Genomic DNA, 27,886 nt, shown 5'->3' on the forward strand with positions numbered 1-27,886 from the left:
AACTAAATTATCTGTCTCAACAACAATCTAAAACAGCAACCACGATATTCATGTACAGTGAATTACGTAGTATCACCAATAATCCAGTATGCAAATCTAATAGATATTACAAACTAACAGCCAGAACAAAGGTAACAAAACGACTTGGGTCACCTCGCAAGAAATTTTAGGTTGTGTCTAGTTTTCACTAGGTCAGAGCTCATATAGTGGCAGAAAAGCATTACATCAAGCAAGAGAACATTACAAAAGAGTACTGTTTGGAAATCTAACCCAGTAAAATCATAGATACAGCTCCAAAACAATCTGACATCAGTAAACTGCATTCAACCCACATTCTGCTTAGAAATCCATCTTCAACCGGCTCATATTTCTGTCCAAGAAATATCATCTCCAACTTGCATGCAAAAGCAAAACTCAAGAACATTTCCCAATACCTGTTGCTGCTCAAGCAACTCTTCAAGCATCTCCTGCCCTCTCCTTCTCTTGATCACTTCCAAAGGTCAAGGTCACATAAGTTGCAAAATAAAAAGGAGCACAATCAGTAAGCAACAAGACCAAATGTTTTTTGAACCCGAACAAAACCAAATGTCATGCCACTAATACAGTATTATAAATGTCCTGCACTTCAAACAAAAATCTGCACTCCACGGCATTTTGTTCATAATCAAACGAATGAAAGAATTGAGATAATCAGGGAGGTAATATCAACCTAAAGCATTTGTTTCTTGTAATTGAAAACCATGTTTCACAAAAGTCATAACTCATGAGTATTCTTGTGAGCATCTGCCTACAAAATTGAATACTACTTGATCAGTAACTCACATGTATTGCATCAAGGTAAGAATATGCCAAGTTTGACATGTTTTATAGTGGAATTGCTAGCTACAGCAGATGATTTACTGTATAACTAGCACATGTACAGATATACAGGTCAATCTTACTGAAACTGAAAGTAACCCCACAGGGGCACTACCAATTGTCATGCCCTTTAGCCCTTACAATATTTATCATAAATCCTCTAAAAGAAGATGATCAATACAGTGCTCTAGTCTAGGCCACTACATTTGTAAAGTTCTGTACATGTGCATCTGAAAAACATACATAGCAACATTCCGAACTTATACGAATTCAAGAAATAATCTGAACTAGTCTGACCAAATATTTCTGAACATTTCAGAAATAATCTGTACAAATATTTCCGAACATATTTGAACATTTCAGAACTAATCTAAACAAATATTTCTGAACATTTCTGAATTGCTAGCTAGCACAACATTGCTAAACATTTCTAAACCAAATCTGAACAAATAAAATTTTCTTTGATGCAGAACAAAGCCAAGCAGGAGTTCAGCACATATGCGGTATGGTCAAGCTTAGCATTGGCTACATGATGATTATCAATTCCTTTAATTACCATGAATTGTTCATGTAAACCCCCAAGCCCAGCTATCCAGTAGCATAAACAGTGTTGTTTACTCTGGAAAAATATAAAGTCCATTCCTTCCTAAGTTCCAATGAGAACTTCAGCCCTACAAGTGTCTTCAGAACAGAGAACAGCATGATTCATGATCCTCCTATAGTCTAGTCTATCTAGGTACTTTGGTGAATCCTGAAACATTTCGAACAGTCAAACATGCATGGTTGCGGCAATTTTTGAGATACGCCATCAAAATATAGTAATCAACTCACTTAGTTTTCATAAAGAACTAGTAACCGTAGACTATGCTTCCAAAAGAGATCAAACCTTGCTCATTGGTGATAGTGGTAGCGATATTCCTCCAAAATGACCAGCAACGATTCGGCAATGAGCTACTGTATGTCCAGTGTCCAGAGATGCTTCAGTAATCAGTAGTTCAGTGATTCAGTCACTCCAATGTGTCCAGAGATGCTTCAGTAGTTTAGTGATTAAGTCATTCCAATCTGGCATCCCTCTTCATCTCTTCCTCCCTCTTGATATCCTTCTTCTTCCTCATCTTCACCCTCGGTTTCATCGGCCGATGCTGCAAATGCTCAGCCTGGAAGGCAACCATCGCCCTGAGCACCCCCACCATCGTCTCCTCGATCTCTGCTCCCCTCCCCTCCGGCTCCAGCAGCCGCAGAGCCCTCGCGACGGCCTCCATAGTGCTCACGCACCCCTTGTGCGGCTCCTTCTTCACCACAAGCTTCCCCTCGAACATGCTGTCGCCGTCAACGCCGCAGTCGACGGGCAGCGAGACGGGGACGGCGAAGGAGGACAGGAACGGGAGGCTGGCGGCGTGCATCTCCTTGGCCTGCTTCCATGTCCCATCGAGCAGTAGCAGCGTCGGGTTGGCGCGCGCCGCGGGAGGCGTGGATCGGCACCAGGAAGCGAGGTCGGCGGCGCCCGGCGAAGGGAAGAGCAGGAGGACGGGGTTCGGGATGAGGGGGCCGGAGGAAGGGAGGAGGCGGCGGCCGGGGATGAGGCGGAGGTTGGAGAGGGAGCGGGCGAGGAGGGGGAGGGTGGAGAGCGGGTTGCGGCGGAGGGCGTGCGGGTGGTGGAGGACGACGACGGTGGTGGAGGTGGGGAGCGGGGTGGCGGGAAGGTATGGGCAGAGGCAGACGGTGGACGGGCGGCCGCAGCCGGAGCTGCAGACGGCGCGACCGGGAGGAGTCTCGTCGGCGGTGGCGTCGCCGGCGGCGGAGGGGAGTGGCTCGAAGTCCATCCCGATTTTGGCTAGTAAGCTCGGCACTTTCCCATGTTTAATCTTTGGCCCATTTCACCATTTGGTCTGGACACAATCTGGCCCGGTTATATATGCTTGGGCCGAGGTTACACTGGTACACAATTTTCCCTTGTATTTTTCACAAGGAATAAGTCCACTTTGACTCCCTTGCAAAACCGGATATCTCGACCCCCTGAACTATTGAAACCGGTGCAATTTGACTCCCTTGGTAGCTTTGGAGGGCGGTGGCGCTGACGTAGTGATGTTGACCTAGTATGTGGAGTTGACGTGGCGCTTAGGTGGCATTTGAATTAAAAACGTATATGTGGGACCCGTTTGTCATTCACACACATAAAAAATTGTGGGACACACTGACATGTGGGCCCCACATGTCATCCTCCTCCTCTCTTTCTTCTTCCTCCCCTCTTCCTCCCTTCTCTCTTTTTTTCTCTTTCTCTTCTCTCCCCTTCGGTCGGCCGCGGGGAGCACAGGATGGAGCGGCGACGGGCAGGGTCTAGAGCGCGGCGGCGGCGGGAGCTGAAACTAGGCCTGATAGGCATTTCTAAACTTAAGAAAATATACGACTTATACGGCAGGTGGGGGCTAGAGCGGCGGCGGCGGCAGAAGCTGAAACTAGGCCTAATGGTACCGATCCTGAGACACTATGTCATGTCCGTTATACTCATGTCCATTTCTAACGTTAAGAAAATATACGACTTATATTTTTCCTAAAAAAACACTCGTGAAAGACACCGCGAAGATTATATTCATATTGATATGGCAAGAATACAAATTACATTGTAGCACTATATAACCTGCTAGGCTATAATTAGAAAAGAAAAGGCCACGTCATACATCTACAATACAAACACCATGTCTCATATGCACTCAACTCCATCCACGTCTTTGGATTGGAGGGGGAGATGTCTAAGAGATAATAGTGGATCTGCTCTACCTTGCTATCCCTGCTGCAAGAGGACAATCCCTTTGAAGAAAAAGTTTGATAGGAAGTAGACCTTCAAGTGACGCCTCTAGGACCGACGACAAATGATAATGAGTAACAATTGGACGGTGTTTTTTTTTTACCAATTCGGCATAGAAATCATAGGCACACTAACTGCCCAAGCAACCAATAATCATAGGTACTCGTATAGTCATGTGAAAAAACAAAAGAGACAAAGCTATTGTCCTACTGTATTTAATTTATTGGAAAAAGAAAGACTATGTATTACTTCTATATAGACATGTTGACAATTCATTAAGATTAATATATTCTAACTTTCTACAAATTCATTAAGAGCAAAAGACAACTTAATTTGATATTTTCACAGCATTAATTTCCATTGGTTTCGAAATTAGTTTCACTTCCTTAATCTGATTCTATTATTGTCTTGGCAAATATTTGGAGACTCCTCTGACCTGTTTCACCTCTTATTGCCTCCTCATGGATCTTATGTTTGAAAGAATTTACTCTCTCTCTTATCTTTGTTGCTACCTCATTGTCTCCCATGACAATCTTGACACTCTTTGCCAACTCTGTCCCCACTATTACTCCTTCGTCATTGCGATACACTCTAGTGCCAACCATCCATTCCTTCTCCACAAGATATGCAATTGTGGGCTGGTCTGACCAATTCGGCACAGCAACCATGGGCACACCAAGTTCCAAGGCTTCTAAAGTCGAGTTCCACCCGCATTGTGTGACAAAGCATCCCACGGAGGGATGGGACAACACATCTAGTTGGTCACACCATTCGATCACCATCCCATTGTGATGGTCATCAATGTTATCCACCAAATAGCTCAAATCTTCTTCACGCCCATCCTTACGCACCACCCACAAAAATGGCCACTCACACTCCTGCATGCCGTGTAATATCTCGTCTACCTGTCGCTTGCTATATGTGAGTATGCTCCCAAATGATATGTAAACAACAGACCTCTCTGAATGTGTATCAAGCCACTCCATGTAGTTCTTCTTATCCCGCTGGAACATGTGGATTCTTTCTTTGGCTGACCCAGCCACTAAGTGGCCAATGGTAAACACCTCTTGGAAGTACGGCTGCACGGCTGTGAGCGTGGCAGCCTCCAAAACATTCAATGTGTTCACAAGAACCTTTGGCTTCTCTCTATCCATGAACTCAAACAACTCTTGAAAGCCTTCAACAACAAAACTGGACAGCTTGTCGTTTGTCACATCAACAAGGAAGGATGGTAAGCTACGGATGCAAAGAGGTTGCATTCCAGGTAAGACCACTTCATACGATGGGTCAGAGGCATGTGATGCAAAGAGCTCTCTGTAGCCGTGGTAGTAGTGATAGTAAGCTGCAAGCACGGTGGCCGGCTGGTTCCAGAACACGACTAGCGGGATGCCATTCTTTCGTGCGACATCGAGCACCGGAGGCATCGCCATGGTGCACACGATGCATGTGACGGGCCGACCACGAGCGGCGAGCTGAGAGACAATTGCTGAGAGGCTTTCAAAGCTTGTGCAGCGGCTACGTGCCCTCTCGTCGCCAGAAAGTATGCTCAGTTTGGATATGTCGTCAAAGCCGTCAGAGAAAGGAACATAGGAGATAATACCGTCGGTGGTCTCCTCGTCAGGGGAGGCGATCAGCGACGAGAACATGCGGCGGTGAGCAGAAGCGTGGATGGAGAGAGTGCACATGACTGAGGAGGCGTCAATGCTAGCGAGACGGTGGGCAAGGTTTTGTGCAGGGTTGATGTGGCTTTGGATGCCGTAGGCTACAATAAGGAAGTGCGTTGGTGCTGACGGTTGAGGGCCATCGCAGGTGTGTTGGTTGGCTGCGTTGGCCATGGAGGGAGGATTTGGAGGCTAGCTGTTCAATTTGTACGTGTTTCAGAGATGATTGTTGCAAAGATTGTGGGTGATCGGGATTGTCTAATGTCCATAAGTTCTGTATATATACACACTCCATAGACTAGTTGCCAATGGTTTTAGGAAGCACGCGCATATGGTTTTAGTTGCCAATGGTTAATTAATTTCAGGAAGCACGCGCATATGTTTTTTTTAAGTATCTAGGTAGATAATTATCAAGTATCTTTCAATATCACCTGTTGTTGTCATTAGTCCACTTGAAATTTAATTTTGTCAGTTGTCTGATTAGATTTGCAAAGTAGATTTTCTGAGCTTATTGCAGAGAGCAATAATGGAATGCATGTGATGTTAGCACTGACGTATATGTACTCACGTTCTATCACCCAAAAAAAAACTCCATCCGTTCTAAAATATAACTGTTTTTTTACTTTTACTAAAAATATCTATAAAAGAAATATGTTTAAATAAAAAGAGTTACATATTATGATTTTTTGTTTAAGGATAAATCTAGTAACATGAATTTTATATAATTGGTTTTTTTATTCTTTTGCTATTAATAATAGTTAAAGTTAAAGTTGTTTAACTTGTCACTATTTATATTTTGAGACGAAGCCATTGTGATAGGTTTCTTGTTTCGTGCTGTCTTTGTTGTCACATTAATGGGGCTAGCTGGGATACATGAGTAAAAGACAAGCTAATCAAGAAAAGAGAAGAGTAAAAAGGACCAGCTACCTAGCGTTTTGTGCAGTACTATATGGATCTTCTTGCAGTTGCAAAATCTGAACGACTGCTCAAATCACAAATGCAGCATAAAATATTCAGAACAAGTGTCAATCCAATCAGGCCCGTTTAATTGGTGAAATAAAAAATTTTGGACGTCACATCGAACGTTTAACCGGATGTCGGAAAGGGTTTTCGGACACGAATGAAAAAACTAATTTCATAACTCGTCTGGAAACCGCGAGACGGATTTTTTGAGTCTACTTAATCTGTCATTAGCACATATGGATTAATGTAGCATTTATGGCGAATCATGGACTAATTAGGCTCAAAAGATTCGTCTCGCGATTTACATGCAAACTGTGCAATTAGTTTTTCTTTTTATCTATATTTAATGCTTCATACATGTGTCAAAGATTCAATGTGATGTTTTTGGGAAAGTTTTTGGGAACTAAACAGCCCCTCATTTCCAAAATCTTTTTTATCCGGCATTAATTTGGAACCGCGTGCATCTAAAGCACCCTTTACTAAAATCAATGTAGTTGTATGCAAACCTAAAGCAATAGCATGATGAACCAAGAAATCTCCGGGTCCTATTATTAAGAAAAGCGAATTACTATTCTCGTTAACAGCATTCAACCATCCGGGTAACCATAGGGTTCGACCCGCATTGAAAGCGGGACCGCTCGTTGAAGATAAGAGCAGTATAGGGGTGTCTAGATCCAGGGGCGTAAAGTTTTGGTGTGTCACATTAAGTATTATATAGGGTGTCGCATGGGGTATTCGGGTACTAATAAAAAACTAATTACAGAATCCGTTAGTAAACCACGAGACGAGTTTATTAAGACTAATTAATCCGTCATTAGCAAATCTTTACTGTAGCACCACATTGTCAAATCATGGAGCAATTAGTCTTAAAAGATTCGTCTCGCAAATTAGTCGCAATATGTGCAATTAGTTATTTTTTTAGCCTATATTTAGTACTTTATGTAGGTGTTCAAACGTTCGATGTGACAGGGTAAAAAATTTTGAGGTGGGATCTAAACAGGACCTATCTTTTCTTCTTGAGTTACGCTCCGGTGCTCTCTACTTGAAGTATTCTACTACAAGTAGAATTAATCTCGACCGTTAATTTTATAAGATAGATTAGTAATCTCCTAATATAGTTTAGGGATAATTTTGGTATGGGATGTTTTCTTCGCTTCTTCGCATCAGGTCCGACGCATTGTATCTCGCCCCGACGCATGCACCGCATCTCCCCGATGCAGGTTTTCGCTTCCTCCCGGCAGGCAGCGGCACGGCAAAAATCACTGGCGGCGCGGCCGGCGGCGCTGCCAGCGGCTCGGCGCGGCGAAATCCTCAATTTGCAGACGTGTTTGATTTGGTAATTGAGGAATATAGTCTTAGGAAAGCATACTAGTGGGCTGCCTGATTTCTCTGTTAAGACAGATGCTTATGTTTCTAATCTGATTTCACTGTACAGCCTGCGATTGATCTCAACAAGAACGATCTTTTGGATGAATGCTACAAAAGGATGCTGGAAGACCATCTGAACGATATTTTGAGAGACGATATAGCTTTAGTTTGTCACCTTAGTGACGGAAAGGTGAGATAGTGTAATGTCAGGAACAAGTTTGATTGTCAGGAACAACCTTAGCTAGTTAGCTTTATTCTCTATCTTTGGATCAGACAGTTGTAGTATCGAGATGTCGACTAGAGAGAGGTGAATAGGCGATTTAAAATTAAATGATACCTAATCAAAACTAACCTAAGTTGCTAGGCTCGGTGAGGGACAAGTCTAACTAAGCCACTCACAAACCGGCACCGGGCCTCCTCCACAATCTTCTCGGAGAGGTCACCGGGCAACACCTCCACAAGCCGTCTAGGAGGTGGCAACCTCCAAGAGTAACAAGCGATGACCCGGCTCGGAGATGATCAAGTGCCACACTAACTCTACAATGGAAGAAAATGCACTTGACTCTTGGCTAGAACAACCTCAACCACTACCATGGATGAACACTAAGCTCAAATGTGTGTGAGAGAGGTGCAAAGGGTGTTATGCAATTGAATTGGGTGCCAAGAGAGCCCCCTTGCTGCTGGAGGGGAGTATTTATACTCCCACCAACCAAAACTAGCCGTTGGGGGCGAAATCCCCCAACTCAGTGCTCTGCCGGTCTGACCGGAGGTATGTGGCCGGTCAGACCGTGCTACTCTGCAACCGTTGTAGCCCTGTCAGAGGGCCCCATTGGCTTGGCCGGTCAGACCGACGTTGAGTGGCCGGTCAGACCGGCCTCAGCTCGGTCTGACCGAATACGGCTCCGTCGGCTCTGTAACGGCCACCCCAAGCAACACCATTCTGGCCTCCAGGAGGCCGGTCTGACCGCATAAGTGTCGCCGGTCAGACCAGCCTAACACACCGGTCAAACCGCCACTGTCTGTCCGGTCAGACCGCCACTGTCTGGCCGGTCAGACCGGCCAGGGCCGCCAGTCAGACCGCCACTATGTGGCCGGTCTGACCGCCCCTAATCAGGCTGATCACAGTAAATACATATGTGTGTGTGATGAAAATGTGAGCACAAGTCTAAATGCATAATGACCTAATGTGGCAATTAAAATCATCTCTTTGCTAGGTCATTACCCCTCTTAATAGTACGGCAAAGCTAAAAAATAAACTAGCAAATTTGATCGCCCTTCACCTCGATCAATTTAAAAATTAAAGCACTAGTTTTACCGTCTTCTTTCACTTCACTTTGCGCCGTCAATTTTAATCCTTCGATAATCATCCATGCGCACATATGACGTGGTACTAACACAAAATATATAGCTCAAAGACAACGGTTAGTTCATAATTAGCGCTTGTCATTAATTACCAAAATTAACACCGGGGGCCTAGATGCTTCAACAGTAATACTATGCAAAGTGAGACTGGTTAAGTCGCAGACAGCTGCTTAATCACGGTGCGATTAGGGCTAATCTTTTGCATCTTTTTGGTGATCCATAGTTTCGTGGTTTTGCGATTTAATAGCGTCTACCAGATATTTCCCGTTTGATCGTCTTGATGGCTTGCGGGTGTGTGCAATGATCAAATATTTGCTGTCAAAATATCACGTGACTGAAAATGCAGCCAACTCTGATTGCTAAACAGTACATCATCTCTGATTAGCAACAAAGTGTGCAGTTTGTGACATCAGTGTCCATGAAAGCTTCCAGGCTTTCCCCTGGTTATTGCCAAAAATATAGTCTTATTTCTCCTTCTCTCTAGAATAATTTTGGTAAGTTTACAGCGTTTGGCAGGAGGAACGCACAAAGACTGCATGAGTGTGCACAAAATCTGTCCATATTTTCTCTAAATTTGTACTTTGTGTTAGGTAGTACATTTGTGGGCATTCGAAATGCCCAAACGAGATTAATATAAGGTGCGGTATTTCTTGTAGCAGGAAACACACACCAAGCCAAACCAAAGAGCAAGCCAACATGCTTGTGCTGTATTCAGAGGTGCAGTATTTGTGCAGTGAACAAAAGTCATCTCACATTGCTGTCCCTTGATAATCCATGGATGCCATCAGTATTTCACATCTGAACATCCGCGCGTGCTCCTCCACGGCCATCATCTCCGCGCCACGCTGCCGGTGCAGCGGCTCGCCGGTGCTGCACATCCTGGCGAGCTGGTCCACCGCCGTGGAGACGAGGTCGACCACCAACTGCTTGTCCTGCTCCTGCACGGGCGCCATGATGGCGCCCATATATGCCACCGAGTCGTCCGCGGCTATCTGCTGTGGCACGACGGGTGGCGGGATGAGGTCGCCGCAGCCTATGGCCGGCGCCTGCTCGGCGAGGGAGATGGGACGGCGATGGTGACAGGGATGGAGGGAAACGGGCGACTGAGGAGGTGGACGGGAGTCAATGGCGTCAATTAGGATAATGATAAATTACGATAATACTCCTACATGAATTATTATCTCTGGATAAGTATACCCCACCACGTTTCTACTACCACTATACCACTAAGTTAGGTGGTAGTAGAACTAGATCTCAACCCTACGATTAAATACGATCAACGGCGCGGATTACTTTCTACTGCAAATAGAAAGCATTGGAGTGGGGCTCTTTCTTCTTTCGTTTCTATTCATGTACAGTTTAGAAATGATTTTTTAAATTTGAAATTTTATTTATTGAAATTTAAAAAATAATTTTTGGTTTCAAAGTTTTACAAATCTACACCCCTAAACCTTTCTATGACGTTACAACGCACCAATGAATATGTGCCCGTCATAAAAAAAAACCTGTTTGGAAGAGAGAGCGTTAGGGGTGTAAATTTATAAAACTTTGAGAAAAATATTTTGTAAATATTTTAATAAATAAAATTAAAACTTGAAAAAAAATCCTGAAAAAACCGGGGAACTGTCTACTGGAGTACAGCCCATCAAAGAGACGAGGCCCATAGCCCATCGGCCACCACAATCCTTCTCGATTCTTCTGCTCTCCACCGAGAGGAGCAAGGCGAACTGCAGGCGGAGAGGCTGGGCCACACGATACCCTCCTCTCCCTTCCCTTCCCTTGCCGCTTCCAACTCCAAGTCTCGCTGTGATCAGGAGCTAGGGTTTGTGCGATCTTCGGGAGGAGGGGAAGATGATCGAGGTGGTGCTGAACGACCGGCTGGGGAAGAAGGTGCGGGTGAAGTGCAACGAGGACGACACCATCGGCGACCTCAAGAAGCTGGTGGCGGCGCAGACCGGGACGAGGCCCGAGAAGATCCGCATCCAGAAGTGGTACAACATCTACAAGGACCACATCACCCTCAAGGACTACGAGATCCACGACGGGATGGGCCTCGAGCTCTACTACAACTAGACGCCGCGCCTCTGGTAATTTCTGTTTTGCAGTTCTTGTTAGGCCCTTTCTTTTTTGATGCTAGGCTCTTGGTTGATCAAATCGTGCTGTGGATTGAGAAACGCTTCGTTCGTACTTGGAATTGAGGACTAGGTACGCTTAATTTTTGTCTAGGAATCATGAATTGGGCGGGCTTTATTTGGGTATCAAGTCGTGTACTAATACTCTGATAGCAACTTCTGTTCCGCTATTTAGTTCAGTCTGTGCTTGCATATGCTGTAGCTCTGGCCGATTGATTAGGATGCTTCTTTCTGGTATTGTAGTCATTCGTGTCCTCATCATTTGCAGAATAGAGGGATATGATGAACTCTCGCATGCTGACTGATTACTGGCGAGGCAATTAGGAGGATTAAATGCGCGCTCTTGTAATTCTACATTCTTTGGTTCCAATATAAGCTATGGGTCAATCAACTAGACATTGATGAGTGGATATTTGCTGGTACTGTTAGTTACAAAATGGGTTTAGATTATTTTATGATGTTTCATGTTTGTAATGACCTCTGGCAAATTGTGTTGTATTCACTGGTGTCCCCAATTTCCCCTCTTGTTATCTTTTGTCAACTATTGGTCAGGTTTTAGCTTTGTGGCTTTAGAAATTTGTGAGGATATGCTCAACACCGTGTGATGCCTCCCCCCTCCCAGCCTCTATTTAGAGATTTCCTAATCCAGTAATTTAGTGCATTATCCAATGCATACCATTTGTTTCTTGTTTGAATGCATTAGAATATCGAGATTGGCAGGTTAATTAGGGTGTAATTTGAGAATCTGTTGGGACCTGAGTTAGTATAGGGTATTAGGGTTGTCTTGGTTTGTTGGCTAGTTATGATTAATATGAATGGACATGTAAGTATGTAACCATGTGCCATAAATATAATATCCAGGAAAGGAAAATCCTGGCAGCCGGTACATTCGGTACTAGAAAAAAAAATTCTGATTTGCAAGTTCTGCTGTTCAGTTATTGTACTTACATTAGCCTTTTAATGTTGCATAAGTAACATAGGTGCAGGCTGAAAACTATAGAAGCAAAGCATCCTCCTTTTTTTATTCTGTTATATCCTTATAATTTCAAACAGTGTCATCTGTCTTTGGTGTTGTCTGTTGTGGCCAGTCACTCATACATCATTATTTTATCACATATTCAGTTGTTCATGCATTGTGAGTTGTCTAGTTATTGATATCGGAAATTGTAGCTAAATGCAGCGTGGATAAAGTAGTTTGATTAGTGGTGTTATTCTTGTGTTGATGATCTCATTATCCTTCATATTCCTGTGATGATGGTTAAACCTATAGTTTCCATTCCTTTGGCATGTAATGGGTTAGCATCGATATGCCAAAGTAACTTGTTAAACTTTGAGCATGGACACGAAAAAAACCTGGCATATAGGTGTTTAAGATATTGCTTTGTCCTTTTCTGTAGCAGCATGCTAAGTATTGACTGGATATAGCTGAATGGTTATATGGATAAAACAGTTAGCATTTGATCACATATATAGTGATCACACCTGAGGCCTGACAAATCTGGTTTTCCACTGGCTGCATCATAGCATGTGTTAGTTACTGGAGAAAGATCTGAAAAAACGAATCATACTTGTTGCTGATTTTGTTCAACGAAAGGGTTCTCTGTGGACTGTGGAGCAGAACAATTTATACAAACGGGCTAGTTGGTGAATGCTTGAATTCGAGTATGCCACATTGAACAATAAGCTGGAGATGTACTCCTACCTGATATTGATATGTACAAGTGTATGGACTGTTTTGTTTTGTTCCCCTAGCTAGAATTATTCACTTTTAGGCTTCTATTGTTGTAGGAAAGGCTAAATCAACTTTGGTATGCAGTAGGATACCAGGGAAATCATAAACCATTTCACTTGTTAGCATGTGTTTTTTGCTGAGACATGTGATTATATGCTGTTGTATTTTGTTTTTTTATCTCAACTAATATTTGTTCAACTGCAATGCAGGCTGGTATGAATTTAGTCATGGATGGCGAACAGATTATGCCCATTTGAGCGGCCAGCGTCCATAGCTCATATATAAAACTCTAGTGAGCTGTGTAGTTCGTTGTGCCAATGACTGTTGTCAACTTTGAATATGTCGTTGTAGTATGATCAACCTGCAGATGTGTTGTATTTGTGTTGCTGCTACTCATAACATAAATAACATGTTATGAAACTTTGATCAAGTCTCAGTATCCTGCTCGTCCTAGTCTGCTTTCTCCATCTGACATGCATTGCATTGCAACTTGGATTCTGATAAACTGTCTGCTACTCTTGAAAGCTGCACCCACAGAACAGCAGCAGTAGGGGTTGAGCCGTGGAGGAAACCCAGATTGTAGTCCGATTCCAGTTCAATTTGCAGCCCAAGCTTCGTCAAGTTTTGATCGATTTTGCTGGCTCCAGTGATCGCAGAGATAGATTTTCGGCGGTGCAGGCAGAAAACGGCAAATCGCTCTACCGTTTCCACTCGCGGGAGCACCGCGTCCACCTTTTCTCCTCCCGCTCGCGATTTCGCAAACCAAACCCAAACCGCGAGAGAGAGCAGCAAAACCCCCAATTCCCCAAATCGCACAGAAACCCTCCCCATGGCGGACGCCGCCGCCGCCGACGATGCGCCTCCCTCCCCACCCCCTTCCGCGTTCCACCCCGCGTCCGCCGATACCCCCATGTCCGACGCCACCCCATCCGCCGCCGATACCCCAAATCTCCCCGACACCCCCGCCTCCGCCTCCGCCGAACCCGACACCCCCTTCTCCGACGCCGCGCTCGCCGCCGACGCCTCCGATGCCGATGCCTCGGCCGTCGCCGCGCCACCCGACGACGACGGGGCCAACCCGTTGGGCGGCGCCATGAAGCACATGGCCCTCGCGCCCCCGCCGCCGCCGAGCAAGAAGTCCAAGAAGAAGAACAGCAACAGCGTCTGGACCAGGCCCAACTCCCGCAAGGGCAAGAAGAAGGCCAAGCAGCCGGCCAACGCCCTCGCTGGCGGCAGCGCCGGCGCCAACGGCCGCCTCCCCAAGCCCTCCAGCGGCGACGACGAGCTCGTCCTCACCCCGGCGCCCCGATTCGCCGCCGAGCGCAACGACGACGCGCCCGATCTGCCCGTGCTCCTCTCCCGTGTCTTCAAGTCCGACAAGGTCGAGGTCTCCGACGACCGCCTCACCGCCGGCAGCACAAAGGGATACCGGATGGTGCGCGCCACCCGCGGCGTCGCTGCCGGCGCTTGGTACTTCGAGGTCAAGGTCCTTCACCTCGGCAGCACCGGCCACACCCGCCTTGGATGGGCCACCGACAGAATTAGGATCCTCTGCCTTCACACGTGAAGGCACCAGCCTGCAGTCAAGTAATATCCACCGTCCAAGGCAATCCAACAGCTCACGTGCACACCCACTTAATTTAGCCAACAAAACATGCACATCAGAACCCATGGAAGCCCAGCAACTGACAGCACATGCACTTGCAAAGTCTGGTGCCGGCCGCGGTGGTACGCGCCGCCGTCCGCCGCCGCCGCTGCGGTAGACGGTAGTGCAACGATTCAACATGCTTGTTGTCTGGGATTTAGAACATTATTACAATTACAAAACAGAGCAATGCATGTATTCCATTTGACCATGCAGCAACCAAAGCATGCATTCCATCAGGCTTGATAAGAAGAAAAGGGTGAGGAGAGAAAAAAAGGTACACCTACATCACATGGGAAAAAACCAAGGTATTTCTTAATGAAGATTTCATTCTAGTGCTATATTTTAGTTCCAATTTTCACTGCTTCTAATGTGATCTGGAGTAAATTTTATTTTGAGTTATGTTCTCTTTCCAGCAACAAGAGGCTAGAAATGATGGTCTGGATGCACAAGCTACAAAAGATAATATTTCTGGAAACAACAATAGAGACTTTGAACAACATGGGGTCATAAATACCTTCACCCAATTGTTCATGGTAATCTTGATCATAATCTAAAAGTATAAATTAAATGACTGTAATGTTACTAAGTTTTTTTTTTCTATTCTTCACTTTTACAGGGCCCAAGTACCAGTGACCTGTGTACTGAAGACTTATTATAGCTAGGGGGATCTATTCCAGGGCATTGGTTTTGTTCTTGTCAGTCCGATCCTATGCACTAATCACAGTATATTTCGATTTTTTTTTTGGCGTGCAGTATATTTCGATTTATGATGTAGCTTGAAACTCCATCATACTTTGCAGCGATTGATGTTAACTGAAACTCATGAATTGCCTAATGGAAAGCATGCTTTGGTTGCTGCATGGTCAAATGGAATACATGCATTGTTCTGCTTTGTAATTGTAATAATGTTCCAAATCCCATACAACAAGCATGTTGAATCGTTGCACTACCGCGGTGGCGGCGGCGGTGTGTACCGCCGCGGCCGGCGATGACACCGCTTCATCAGACTTTGCAAGTGCATGTGCTGCCAGTTGCTGGGCTTCCATGGGCTCTGATGGGCATGTTTCGTTGGCTAAATTGAGTGGATGTGCATGTGAGCCGTTGGATTGTCTTGGACGGTGGATATTACTTGACTGCACGCTGGTGCCTTCACGGTGTGAAGGCAGAGGATCCTAATCCCCACCAACAGAATTATGCTGACATCCACGCACCCGTCGGCTACTATGTGTTTGGATTCGGATATCGCGACATGGATGGTACCAAGGTGCACAAGGCATGGAGGTCCAATTATGCTGACCAAGGCTATGGCGAGGGCGATGTCCTCGGGTTCTACATTCATCTTCCTGATGGAGAGCTGTATGAGCCCAAGCAGCCTTTCCTGGTTCACTACAAGGGGCTTCCTTTCCGCGCTGAAGCTCCCAAGGCGGCTGAGCAGAAGACGCCGGATCCAGTTCCTGGTGAGTACCATTGTGTTACTTCATGTGTTTGAGTAGACTAGTGGTAGATTGCCAGCCAGGAAAATAACACATGCTATTTTTCACAAAAACAACTTGGTATGAACTAGCAATTTCACAAATAAGATTCTGTATGTAATTGCAAGGATGCATGTTTCATGATGTTATATTCAATACTTGGTGTAATGTAGAATTTGTACCAATTACAGAATTACCAGTAGTAGATCTGCATAAATAAAGTGATTTAGGATTCAGGACAACAGAATCGGGTGTTCTTTACATGTAGGGACCCCTTACATGTATGATTATATAGGAAATATTAGAACTTCCAATAGCTGTAATGTAACAGTGGTGCACTTGTCCTAACAAAATTTAGAAGTACGTTTAATTAAGTTTCATCAGTCTTTTGCATCCTATGTTTGAGCAAGTTTCTGATCTCTGTCTGGTTGGACATATTGGTATCTACTCCCCTACATGTGTTTCAAGTCACTATATCTCCATTGCACAAACTAGAAAGTAGTTTCTACTCACTGCTCTTGAAATCATTTCCAAAGCATAAAGTGTCTTGTACCAAGAAATATAGCTACATATTGTCATCTTTATTATTGGAGGTGCTTAGTGCTGAAGCATAATGAATGCAGCATACAGTTCATAAGTCACAATGTAAGAAAGAGAGCAAGAAATGCAGCAAATGCTTCTCTAGCAATGCTCTCTTGAGAGGCACAACATGGAAAATGTAACAATTTGCTTCTACAGTTGTACATAACTTATTAATTTGCTTTGCTACTCAATCAAAGACAAAAAAACACCTACCAAATGTTACTAAATTTACCCATTGTTCTGTTCAAGAGTATCTATGTCATCATCTGACCTTAAATTATATTCTTGACTGTTTGACAGTGCATAGTCTGTTGTATTCCATACTAGTAAAAACAAATACCTGCAACTCACTTTTTGAGAAGATAATATGTTATTGACTATTATATCCTAAAGTATAATTACTTATTTGGTTCTGGCCTTCTTGGATTTATCTACATCAGAACAAGTACTGCATGATATACTGTACCAATCCTAACTCGAAGGTGCAATCTTCTACTGTATCATAGGAGGTTACTTTTGGGAGTCTTTACTTATCCAGTCATTATTGCAATCTTATCGTGCAGTAGATTCTATTATGTTATGTGCACATGAATAAAAAGGGCAGTTCTTTCTTATCTGTTCTTATGATGAAGTCAGAAATCAACGACTGCAAAGTTTTTTTTGCCCCAAAGTCAGTAATTGTAAATAAGTGCACATCAGTACCTTCCATTGGATCACTATGTTTTGCTTACATGGATTAAAAAAAGGGTTTCTTGTTTGTTCTTCGCATAGAACAAAGTCAGGATCCTATAAGTGGTTGTTTTGCACACTTGCACTTATCACTTACTACTTTCTAGCGTCCCTTGTTTTCCTACTTACGAGTATGCGACTGTTTTGCACAATTGCACTTATATTTCATTTCCGACTTTCTAGCATCCATTGTTTTATTTGTGCAGCCTCTCCTCTGGCCTTCTTAGATATTCCATTTTAATACTTTATAGTTCTTGCAAATGCAGGTAGTGAGATATGCTACTTCAAGAATGGGGTATGCCAGGGCACTGCTTATAGAATGCAGCTAGCGAGGCGACGGTGGTCGTGACTCCGGCGGTGAAGGGCAGTGGCCGGCCCAGAGCTCGGCGGGCCGAGGCAGGAGAGGCAGCGCACGGGCTCGGGGCGGAGCGAGCTCAAGACGTGGTTCTCCAGACTACTTCACGCCGGGGCAGCGGGGTCGGCGGCGGCATTAGCAGCGGCGGGGAACGGGTTGTCATCGAGGAGGCTAAGGAGCTCGTCGGCCGTGGAGATGAGGAGGGAGCGGGAGCGGCGGCGGGCGCGGGAGCAGCAGCCACGGTGCGGGGAGGTGGCAGGTGGGACAGCGGCGGAGTGCGTCGCGGTTTTCTGCTGCTTCCCCTTTGCTGTCGTCGAGCTCATCGTCCTCGCGGTCGTCCGCATCCCCGCCGCGCTCTGCCGCCGCGCCGTGCAGCGGAAACGGCGCGGGCATGCAGCGGCCGTGCGAGGGCCGCGACGGGGCGAGGCGCGTTCGACGGCGAACTCGAGCAGGCACACGGTTGTTGATGTAAAACACGAGGCCTGAGAGATCTGCTTAACTCCAGTGCAGGTCCAAAAGCTTGCCTTTAGGTGTATGAGCGTGCCAATTGATTTGATCCTGCAATCAACAAGAAACAAAGACAAAGAAACCGTGGTTAAATCTGTAAACTATAGCTGATCGGCTAGTTGCCAATGACATATCATTTATCTTTGAGCCGATGTCATATGTGAATCGATCGGCAATCGTGAATAAGTAGGAAAGAACTAAATCTACTCGATCGGCTATAGATATTAACGATATATAATCCCTATGTCGATATATACTTAAATCAAGTGATTGGGATAAATCGGTCGCCATGCCGAGACAGTATAAACCACTTAGATTGAAATATATATTAACAACGAGACTATATATGTTCATAGCATAGCCGATCAGATACATCTAGCATGTATCGGTTAATACTCCGATACCACTCTATATTAAGATATTAAAGAAAGTAAAATATACTAAACAGAAGCCTAATATACTTAAATGTAACAAGATCTTAACATAAAGGCAGATTTAACATATCAATCAAGCATATGGAACGTAAAGTAGTTAAATCAGGTAAGATCGGCTGAAACCCCAATGCTACTCTAATCGGCAACCAGAAAGCAGGCTAGAGATTAATATTCTAATCACGACTTATAAGGTCAAACTCAACTGATACAGCTATAAGTATGAAAAGAAAGACAATATCTAAACAATCAAGCCGCTGGTTGTTTCATAGAGTGGTAGATATCTTATATAATCTAAGTCAACGTCGATATATAACCTAATCGGTTGCCTTCTAGTAATAGACGTTAGCCGATTGAAGGTTAGATAACGATATTGCCAAAGATTATATAGGATATATGATAACTCGACGAATTACATAAACAAGATTAGAGTATCATAAAGATGGAAGCACTAATCCCGAGAACGCAAGCCGCCATAACAAGTTTTACCTCTTGTTGAAGATCGAAACCGATGCAGCTCAACCCGAAAGCAAGAACCCGTCGAAACAAAACGAAAATAAAGAGGGTGGCGATGCGCCGAGATTGTATTGAATATGTGTTAGATTGATTACATAAGGCTCGGGGTCTATTTATACCCGAGATTACAAAATATGTCCATGTCGGACACGACTCTTATCTCTAACAAACTCTAAGATACCATAAGTCTTTGCGGCAGACTTTTGCCCAAACATATCTCTAAGGAAATTACACAGAATATTCTAATTAATAGATACAATTGCCTTCTCAGAACTCTATCCATGCATGGCAATCATCATGAAGCACGTTTACTCGGTTTGACAACATGTACCGAGTCGTATTGTCAGAATCGACCCAATCGGCTAACCTTGTCTGACTCGAACTCCACCGACCTTGATCGTAGCCGATTTGGACTCCACCCGATTCTTGCTCTGCTTCCAAAACAATCTTGATCTTGGATTCCGCTTCGATCTAATCTCCATCTCCAATACTCCAATACTGAGGTTACCAAATTTGGTCGTTAACAACGGCATAGTCGCACGCGGCGTTCTGGATAGTGTCGTCCGGTGAGGAGGTTGGGGATGGCGACGACAACGACAACGACGGTTGTCGTCCGTTGAAGTCGAAGCTGTCCTCTCGACGGCGTCGGCACGGGAGAAGAGGAACGGCTCCAGCACGGGAGAAGAGGGAACGGCGCCGCGGTGGCGAGGTCGTAGCACGGGACGAGCAGCGGCGTGACGGTGTCACGCAGCGTGGCGGCGCCGATCACCCGCCGCAGCGACGACCTCTCCGCCACCCACCTCCTCCACCCTCCGCCGCCGCGCCACCTGCCCTTCCCGAGGCTCGCCGCCACGAACGCCAGCGAGTCCGCCGTCGTGTACCTCGGCCGCCCACCCCCCCTTCAAGAATAGCATCGCCGCCAACACGCCCCCGGCCCCCGCCCCCGCCGCCGCGTCAAAGAAATCCATCACCCTCGCATCATTATCCCCGGCCTTCTCCCGCAACGCCGTCTCTAGCGTCACCAGCGCCACCGCCACCAGCAGCGCATTGCCCGCAACCATTGATCACGAGAACCCTCACCTTCCCTCCCCCACCACCACCTCCATGAAACGCCCTCCCCGCCGGATCCAGCCGCGGCGCGGTGGCCGGCGTCCTCCTCCTCCGCCACCGCATCGACAGCGTGCCCCGCTGCTCCCTCCCGGCCACCTCCGCGGCGTCGTCCCTGCGTGTGCGAGACCAGAGAGCGAGAGGAAGGAGAAAGGGGAAAGAGAAACAGAGAGAAAGAGAAAGGGGAAAGAGAGAGGGTGACGTGGACACCTGCCATGTGAGGCCCACATGGGTCCCATGCTGACTTAGCTGCCACGTAGACTAAAACCGGGGTCAAAACCACCGAGGGACCTCGGGTGACCGGTTTTGTATAGTTAGGGGACCCCGCATATCTGGTATTGCGGTTCAAGGACGTTTTCGTATCTCGGTGACAAGTTCAGGGACCTCCGGTGCACTTTTTCCCACAGGAAAAAGTCAAAAGCCCACAGCCGAGTAGCCACATTTCAGAAAAATCAAGCTACACTGAATAAAAAGGAGAAAGGGGAAGCTTCTTCAAGTAACTTCTTTTCAGATAAGGTACTTACAGATTACATCACATTTTATATGAACATAGTGCATGGAATTAGTTTCCTGTTTCAAACTGTCAATTTTACGGCACAATTTATGTATCTGCTCAAAATTCAGTGCTAACAGAACAAAAAACTTATATGCATAATTTATGACAATTGATTTTATGCAGATTAGCCATGCATATCTCAATTTTGATCTAAATATGTACATGCAGATTAGTTCTATTCTGGTGACCACCAAATAAACTTATGACATGTCTAAACTTGAAGGGTCTATCAAAAGAATGAAAATTCACTCAAATGACAAACAATGTAGTTGTTCTTGTTTTTCTTGGTTTTGCATACATCTCTCACAGAAACTAGTTCTCGACTGCACACATGCTGAAAAAAAATGACAAGTAGCCTTGAACAATGACAGCTTCTTCCAAGGCCAAATTCAGAGCAAACAACTACACTCGACCTGACCAAATTCAGAACCAAAAATATTCTGGTTGCCATTTTTCACACTGGTTGTCACATGATCTCTGACAATTCAATGTAGCTAACAGAACATAACTAACTTGATTATATAACACAAAACTCAACATGATATATCATAGTTTTAAAACCTAACAAAACTAACTTGGTATTTATATTAAAAAAAACAATTATTTATTAGTAGAACACGGAACTCTTACAAGGGCTGACAGAACTTGCTCAAAAAAACATTTCAAGTTATCTTACAGGAGCAAACAAAACAAAGTACTCTCAATAGCCATCAATGCGGATTTGATCAACATGGATTATATAAGTCTTATGTATGCATGATTATACAAAACTATATAAAGCCAGGTACTCTTCAGTACTTTCCAACAGATGACAAAACTAAGTACTCTTCAGTGTTGTCCTATAGATGACAAAACTTACAGAGCTAAACAAAACTAAGTACTCTTCAGTGTTGTCCTATATATGACAAAACTTGATCATAGTGAGTGATTGGTATTTGCTGACAAGATAGATAGAAGAAGCAAGCAGAAGAACAACACAAAACTAATTGCTGACAAAGCAGAACTAATACCCATTTCGAACTAACAAAACTAGGAATTCTAGTGGCTAACAAAACTACTAATTACAGTATTTCTGACAAAACTTGAAAGTAGAGGTTAAAGTATTTCTGACTAAACTAGCAAAACTAGGAATTCTAGTGGCTAACAAAACTACTAATTGCAGTATTTCTGACAGAACTTGAAAGTAGATGTTAAAGTATTTCTGACTGAACTAACAAAACTAGGAATTCTAATAGCAAACAAAACTAATCTCTTTTCTTACAAAACTATGTTTGTTAAATGCCATCATACCTTTTACCTAACTAGAACAGAACGAATGCATGCTAGTGATCACCCAACAGAAATATTTTAGTTTTACCAAATTTAGTTAAAACTATATACCTTTTAGTTAAAACTAGCTTAGGTCTTCATAATGCAGTTATCTACCTAAAATGGCAGACAAAACTAATTTATTAATTTGATTACAAAACTAACATATTTAGATGCTTAGCTCATCATGATGCGGTCATCTAAATAACATAACAGGGGAGACTACAGGAGAGGGAGGAACTAAAAGTAATGCACTGTGCTAAGTATTTTTAATTGCTAACAAAAGTAAAAACGCTATGTATCATAGTGAAGTTCTGAAAAAAATATATTAGTTTCCTCTGAAATGTTCAGAACATTAATCTTGCAATGCTTTATATTTTTTGGAAAGGAGCAGGGTTTTAGACACTAGCAAAAAAATGGCATGATCAAAGGAGGACTTGATGGTACTCAAGCTATTTGAAAAACTAAAAAGCTCTCTTGTCAGTACTAATTGTTTACTGAATTAGGTAAGTACAGCTTACAGAAAAATCATGCTTAGTTAACTTCAGTTTGAATTGGCAAACAAAACTAATACTACCCCCACACAAATGAATCACACCTTGCTCACAAAACGTCCCCCTCAACCACCTGCAAAATTCAGCTCCCCAAAACCTGATTTTATACATTCAACAGTAGGAGATAAAAACCATTGAGTAAATTTCGTAAAACTGCAGATACTTTGCATGATCGATCATAAAACTACAATTTTAAGAACTTGTTTCACAAAACTACAGATTCAATTTCTTCGTTTATCACAAAACTACATATACTTTGCACAATATATCACAAAACTACAGATTTAAGAACTTGTTACACAAAACTACAGATTTAATATCTTCATTTATCACAAAACTACAGGTTTAGTGTCTCCATTATCACAAAACTATAGGTTTTAGCATTATTAAAACATGTAGTTTTGTGATAAATGAAGACACTAAATATGTAGTTCTGTGATAAACGAATACACTAAATCTATAGTTTTGAGAAACAAGTTCTTAAATATGTAGTTTTGTGATAGATTGTACAAAGTACATATAGTTTTGTGATAAATTGTGCAAAATACTTGTAGTTTTGTGAAATTTACTCAAAACCATTTATGCATTCAACAGTAGTAACAGATCTAAAGCATTTATACATCCCACAGTAACAGATTAGAGAAGAACCCCATAAAAAATTTGTGATTACATCCTCCTTATATATCCAAACAAATCAGCGTGCATAAGCATCACAAAAACAAAAATAAATTGCTCACCAAGGAACGAGCTGGACAGATCTTGAGGCCTGAGTTTTTTGGACCCAAACCAACAGCAGCAACGTCAGCCTCACGATTCCCCATCGCCTTGCCTGTTGAATGCTGCACCAGCATGGATTCATCAAAGGGGGCAGCCGAGTAGGGCGTGGCCGCCTGGCCCCTGACCTTGGCGACCTCGGAGCTTGTCTCCACGGCGGCGGCGGAGGGCGCCACACCATGCTCGCCGGCTTCGCCTGGCTGCAGTGAATCGCCTCCGCAAGATTTGCTCCCTCCCCTCGACGACATCTCAGCGGAGGCCGCCGCGCTACGCTCGCCGGCTGAGCCCGGCTGTGGCCGAGGAGTCCTACTCTTGGCCTCCTCTCGCCGACAAGGAGAATCGCTGCCGGCGGATTCACCCCCTCCCCTCAGCGACATTGTGCGCTCCGCTGAGAAGTGGGTGGCACTGTTTCAAAATAAAAAAAAAAAAAACGCGCCCTGTGTCAGAAATATCCCCAAACCTTGTTTGGATTGGGTTACAAAACGGATCCTAACCCGATAAAAGGACTGCGGGCCCGATAATGTTGCACGAATCTTTATGTCTATCAAAGGCTAGGAATTTGAGTGTGATTTGGAAAAAAAAAACACGCTGGTAATGTACAGTAAAAACCAAATACAAATAAATGATAGGTACATCTAATTTTATCCATATTATTAATTCATACATGATAGGTACATCTAATATTATTCCCAGCTGCAAGTTGAGCATCAGTTCGTAGTTCTTGTGCCCCTTGGAGATGGTCTCCCCCTGCTTCTTCCCCGGCTTCGGCATCGTCGGCGCGCGCATACACGACGGTGTCCGCACCCATGACCTGTCGTTGCGACTCTCCTCGCCGCCGTCCTCCCCCTCAACCAGGCTGTCAATGTCGGACGACATGTTGTTCCTCCTGCTCGACCTCCTCCCTTGGTCAGCTCCAACCTCCGGCGGCCGCCACATCCCTTGGTCAGCGGCGACCTCCGGCGGCAGCCACACCGGCTTCTTCGTCACGGGCTCCACCCCAGGCCATGTCAGCACCTTCTGTGACGGCAGCAGCGACACCGTCTTCCCCTCGGACATCTCCAGCTCCTCGAGCAGCTTCGTGATCACCCCCTTGGGTTCCCGGGGCAACGGCACCGCCGGGCCACCGGACGGCGGGTAGTACACGCCCTTGCCCTGCGTCTCGCCGGACTCCTGGCACCACAGGCCAATGTACATCCCGCCGTCGGACCACCGGAACGTGCCCTGCCCCTTGGGCTTGGCGTCCTCCCACGCGCCGTCGTACCGGTCGCCGTCCGCCCATATCACCGTCCCGCGGCCGTGCATCTCGCCGGCCTTCCACGTCCCGATGTACTCGTGGCCGCCGCGCCAGATGTACTGGCCGTGCCCGTCCTGCAGCCCGTCGCGCCAGTGGCCGTCGTACACGTCGCCGTTGACGTACGCCTGCGTGCCGCGGCCGTGCCGGAGGTTGTTCGCCCACAGCCCGGCGAACGTGTCCCCGAGCTCGCCGATGTACGTCCCCTGTCCGTGCATGTACCCGCCGGCGAGGTCGCCCTCGTAGATGGCGCCCGACGACCACGAGAACTTGCCGCGGCCGGCCGCGCGGCCGCCGCGCCACGACCCCTCGTACATGCTGCCGTCCGTCCAGAGATACTTGCCGGCGCCGTGGGGGAGGTCACAGCGTAGGTCGCCCTGGTAGAAGTCTCCGCTGGGCAGCAGCTGGTCGGAGTGGCTGGGCTCGCCGAGCGACGCCTCGTCGACGTCGTCGTCGTCGGTGTCAACGTCGTCGAGGACGGAGTCGATGTCTTCGTCGCCGTCGTCGTACTGGTAGATGGTGTTGGAGGTGGAGGAGCTGACGGAGAGGCTTGGGGTGAGCGTGATGGGGTCACCTCCAGCGGCATTGCCGGTGGCGGCCGCCGGTCCGTCGAAGGTGCCGCCGGAGGGGACGACGGAGCCGCGAAGGATGGTGGAGTACTTGAGCTTGCGGATGCTCGCCTCCCACAGCCGGCTGGCCAGAGCAGGGAGCGGGTTCATCTTCTTCCCGGTCGCCGTCGTGGCGTCCTCCGAGGAGCCTAACTCAACGTGACAGGGTCAGAACGAGAACGACGCCGGAGGCGGAGGCAGAGCGAGGCTGTGCATGGCTGGTGATGGGTGGCGCAGTGGAGGTAGCAGGGGCAAGAAAATGTTTGGATTGGTTGGAGGTTGGGAGGAGTTGTCGGGGTGGGTGGATGGCGCTGCCGCCGCTGCGCCAAGGAGAGCTCGGGGGGCGAAACATTTGGAAGGAGGCAGAGGTAACGGTGAGATAGAAAGCCATGAACGCTCTAAAAATAGGCAAAAGGGAGAAACAGCAGTAGTAGGCTAGCTCTGGCTAGTAGCATCTCAGTGTCTGCTTCGATCTTGGGGGCTTTTCAGTTGATAGCGCTGAGCAATGCTCAGGCCCTTTCCAATAGGCTACAACATGAGCATTTCCTACGTTGAAATCGCAGAGACCAACTGATGATGAACTGATGCTATCAGGATCCAGGAGCTACGGAACTGAAATCTGACAGTACCAAACTACTCCCTCATTCCTAAATGTTTGACGCCGTTGACTTTTTAAAACATGTTTGATCGTTCGTCTTATTTAAAAAATTTAAGTAATTATTATTTCTTTTTCTATCATTTGATTTATTGTTAAATATATTTTTAATGTATAGATGGCCAAAAGGCCCGAGGCCCGATGGCCCGGCCCACGGCAATTTGGCCCGGCCCAAGCACGGCCCGGCCCGATGGGGGTCGGGCCCGTGTCGGCCCGGCCGGCCGCCGGGCCGTGCCTGGCCCCTCCACCGGCACGGCACGATGGGCCGGCTGGCCAGGCCCGACAAAAAAATAATAGGGAGCAAAAATAGACATATTATTCTTCACAGTTCAAAGGATAGGGATGTAAAATAGACTTATTTTAGCTATATATATATATATATACATATATATATATACATATATGTATATATATATATATGTATATATATACATACATATATATACATATATGTATATATATATATATGTGTGTGTGTGTGTGTGTGCCAGCCCAATGAGGAGGGAGGGAAAATAGACTTATTTTTCAAAAGACACGATGGGCCACCCGTACCATCGGGCCGGCCCAGCACGGCCCGACTGCTAGTGGGCTGTTCCTGGGCCGGTGGTGCAGCCCATGGGCCGGCACGGCACGGCCCGGTGTGTTGGTCGGGCCGTGCCGACCCGACAGATTTTGGCCCGAGCATGGCCGTGCCGGGCCGGGCCGCCCGAATGGCCAACTATATTTTTATTTATACGTATAGTTTACATATTTCATAAAAGTTTTTGAATAAGATGAGTGGTTAAATATGTTTAAAAAAATCAACGGTGTCAAATATTTAGGAAAGTAGGCAGTATCTGTCTCAACGACAATCAAAAATAGCAACCACGACATTCAAGTACACTGAAATCAGTATTACCAGTACCAAATCTAATATCGAAACCAACACCCAAAACAAAGGAACATGGCAAGAAAATCACTAAGACAGAGCCCATATAGAGGTTGAAATCCAACTTCAGCCGCCTCATTCATTTCTGAAGAATTAATCTGTCAGCTGTTTGCATGCAGATTAAACAAAAATTTGTTTTATATAAAAGAGAGCCTCTCTGTCCCACTTCCATTTGAGGAACAGTATTACCCCAAAAGGCTTAACAGTATTACCCCACTTCCACTTCAAATTTTTTGCAAGGGGTCAAGCACATAAAGGCTTAACAAACTTACCTCAAAAGACTTTCAGCTCTCTCATTTTGAGGGTTCAGCGCCAACGCTGCCTTCAAACACATAACCTCCTTGCCCTTGTCCTGATAATTTCACAGTTCATTAGAAAACGTATAACATTAGCCCAAACTACTTTATAAGGAGAAAGCGCACCTGTTTTTGATAAACCAAGGCCATATTAACAATGGCGTCAGATGACAGGACAGGTTTCTGACCATGGAAACTGTGTGAAAGATAAAGCAGATTGAGATTCCTCAACCTGTCCCACTCTGTTGTACTCACATCATTTCTCAGCGCCTGCAAAAAGAGATACAAAAAAAATTATGCACAGCAGGAAATTAGGGTATGTCAAATTTAGAACTTACTTTACAGCAAATATCAGCTAGCAAGTAGTTTATGTTTTCCAAAGCATTAAACATGCGCTCACGCAGCGCAGTAACTCTTGCTGCTGTATGGACATCGTCCTGCAGAAAAATCAGTATATAATTATAACCAAAACAAACTAACTAATAGGTTAGGTTAGCCAAAAGAAAAAAGAAATCACATTTTACCTCTGCTTTAAACGTAACAGATTCTGTATATGCTATTATACCATTCAAGCTCCAGTCAACACCTTCGATTGGGGTGGAAGAACTCAATAGAAGTTGGACAACATTCATCTGTTTCCTTTTGGCTGCAGCAATGATGGGTGGGTCCTCAAACATGACCTAGGAA

At 45.4% G+C, this 27,886-nt stretch overlaps 6 protein-coding genes across 6 annotated transcripts; 3 read left to right on the forward strand and 3 right to left on the reverse strand.

Moving 5' to 3' along the window:
• Nucleotides 1-47: 47 nt before the first annotated feature.
• LOC4349753 (tRNA-uridine aminocarboxypropyltransferase A) lies at nt 48-2,690 on the reverse strand. Its single transcript, XM_066305499.1, is given in 4 exon segments — nt 48-490; nt 710-787; nt 1,745-1,922; nt 1,924-2,690. Coding segments are annotated over 2 exon segments (819 nt in total). The 5' UTR covers nt 2,682-2,690; the 3' UTR covers nt 48-490; nt 710-787; nt 1,745-1,861.
• Nucleotides 2,691-3,424: 734 nt separating this feature from the next.
• Nucleotides 3,425-5,575, reverse strand: LOC4349754 (UDP-glycosyltransferase 75C1). Its single transcript, XM_015761314.3, has one exon. The coding sequence runs from the start codon at nt 5,497-5,499 to the stop codon at nt 4,051-4,053; it is 1,449 nt and encodes a 482-aa protein (XP_015616800.1). The 5' UTR covers nt 5,500-5,575; the 3' UTR covers nt 3,425-4,050.
• Nucleotides 5,576-10,742: 5,167 nt separating this feature from the next.
• On the forward strand, nt 10,743-13,312 carry LOC4349755 (ubiquitin-like protein 5). The gene is made up of 2 exons (XM_015761324.3): nt 10,743-11,105; nt 13,092-13,312. The coding sequence occupies exon 1, from the start codon at nt 10,870-10,872 to the stop codon at nt 11,089-11,091; it is 222 nt and encodes a 73-aa protein (XP_015616810.1). The 5' UTR covers nt 10,743-10,869; the 3' UTR covers nt 11,092-11,105; nt 13,092-13,312.
• Nucleotides 13,313-13,646: 334 nt separating this feature from the next.
• Nucleotides 13,647-15,427, forward strand: LOC136351049 (protein TRAUCO-like). Its single transcript, XM_066305500.1, has 3 exons — nt 13,647-14,835; nt 14,944-15,063; nt 15,147-15,427. The coding sequence occupies exon 1, from the start codon at nt 13,712-13,714 to the stop codon at nt 14,447-14,449; it is 738 nt and encodes a 245-aa protein (XP_066161597.1). The 5' UTR covers nt 13,647-13,711; the 3' UTR covers nt 14,450-14,835; nt 14,944-15,063; nt 15,147-15,427.
• LOC9268228 (protein TRAUCO) lies at nt 15,365-18,322 on the forward strand. The gene is made up of 2 exons (XM_015761325.3): nt 15,365-15,987; nt 17,580-18,322. The coding sequence occupies exons 1-2, from the start codon at nt 15,780-15,782 to the stop codon at nt 17,660-17,662; spliced, it is 291 nt and encodes a 96-aa protein (XP_015616811.1). The 5' UTR covers nt 15,365-15,779; the 3' UTR covers nt 17,663-18,322.
• A 5,523-nt stretch (nt 18,323-23,845) lies between these two features.
• LOC4349758 (phosphatidylinositol 4-phosphate 5-kinase 6) lies at nt 23,846-27,376 on the reverse strand. Its single transcript, XM_066305498.1, has 3 exons — nt 27,326-27,376; nt 27,176-27,255; nt 23,846-25,469 (listed from the first exon to the last, which is right to left on the reverse strand). The coding sequence occupies exon 3, from the start codon at nt 25,429-25,431 to the stop codon at nt 23,911-23,913; it is 1,521 nt and encodes a 506-aa protein (XP_066161595.1). The 5' UTR covers nt 25,432-25,469; nt 27,176-27,255; nt 27,326-27,376; the 3' UTR covers nt 23,846-23,910.
• Between the last annotated feature and the right edge of the window lie 510 nt (nt 27,377-27,886).

Source organism: Oryza sativa, chromosome 11, assembly GCF_034140825.1.
Source record: "Oryza sativa Japonica Group chromosome 11, ASM3414082v1".
Classification (NCBI taxonomy): Eukaryota; Viridiplantae; Streptophyta; class Magnoliopsida; order Poales; family Poaceae; genus Oryza; species Oryza sativa.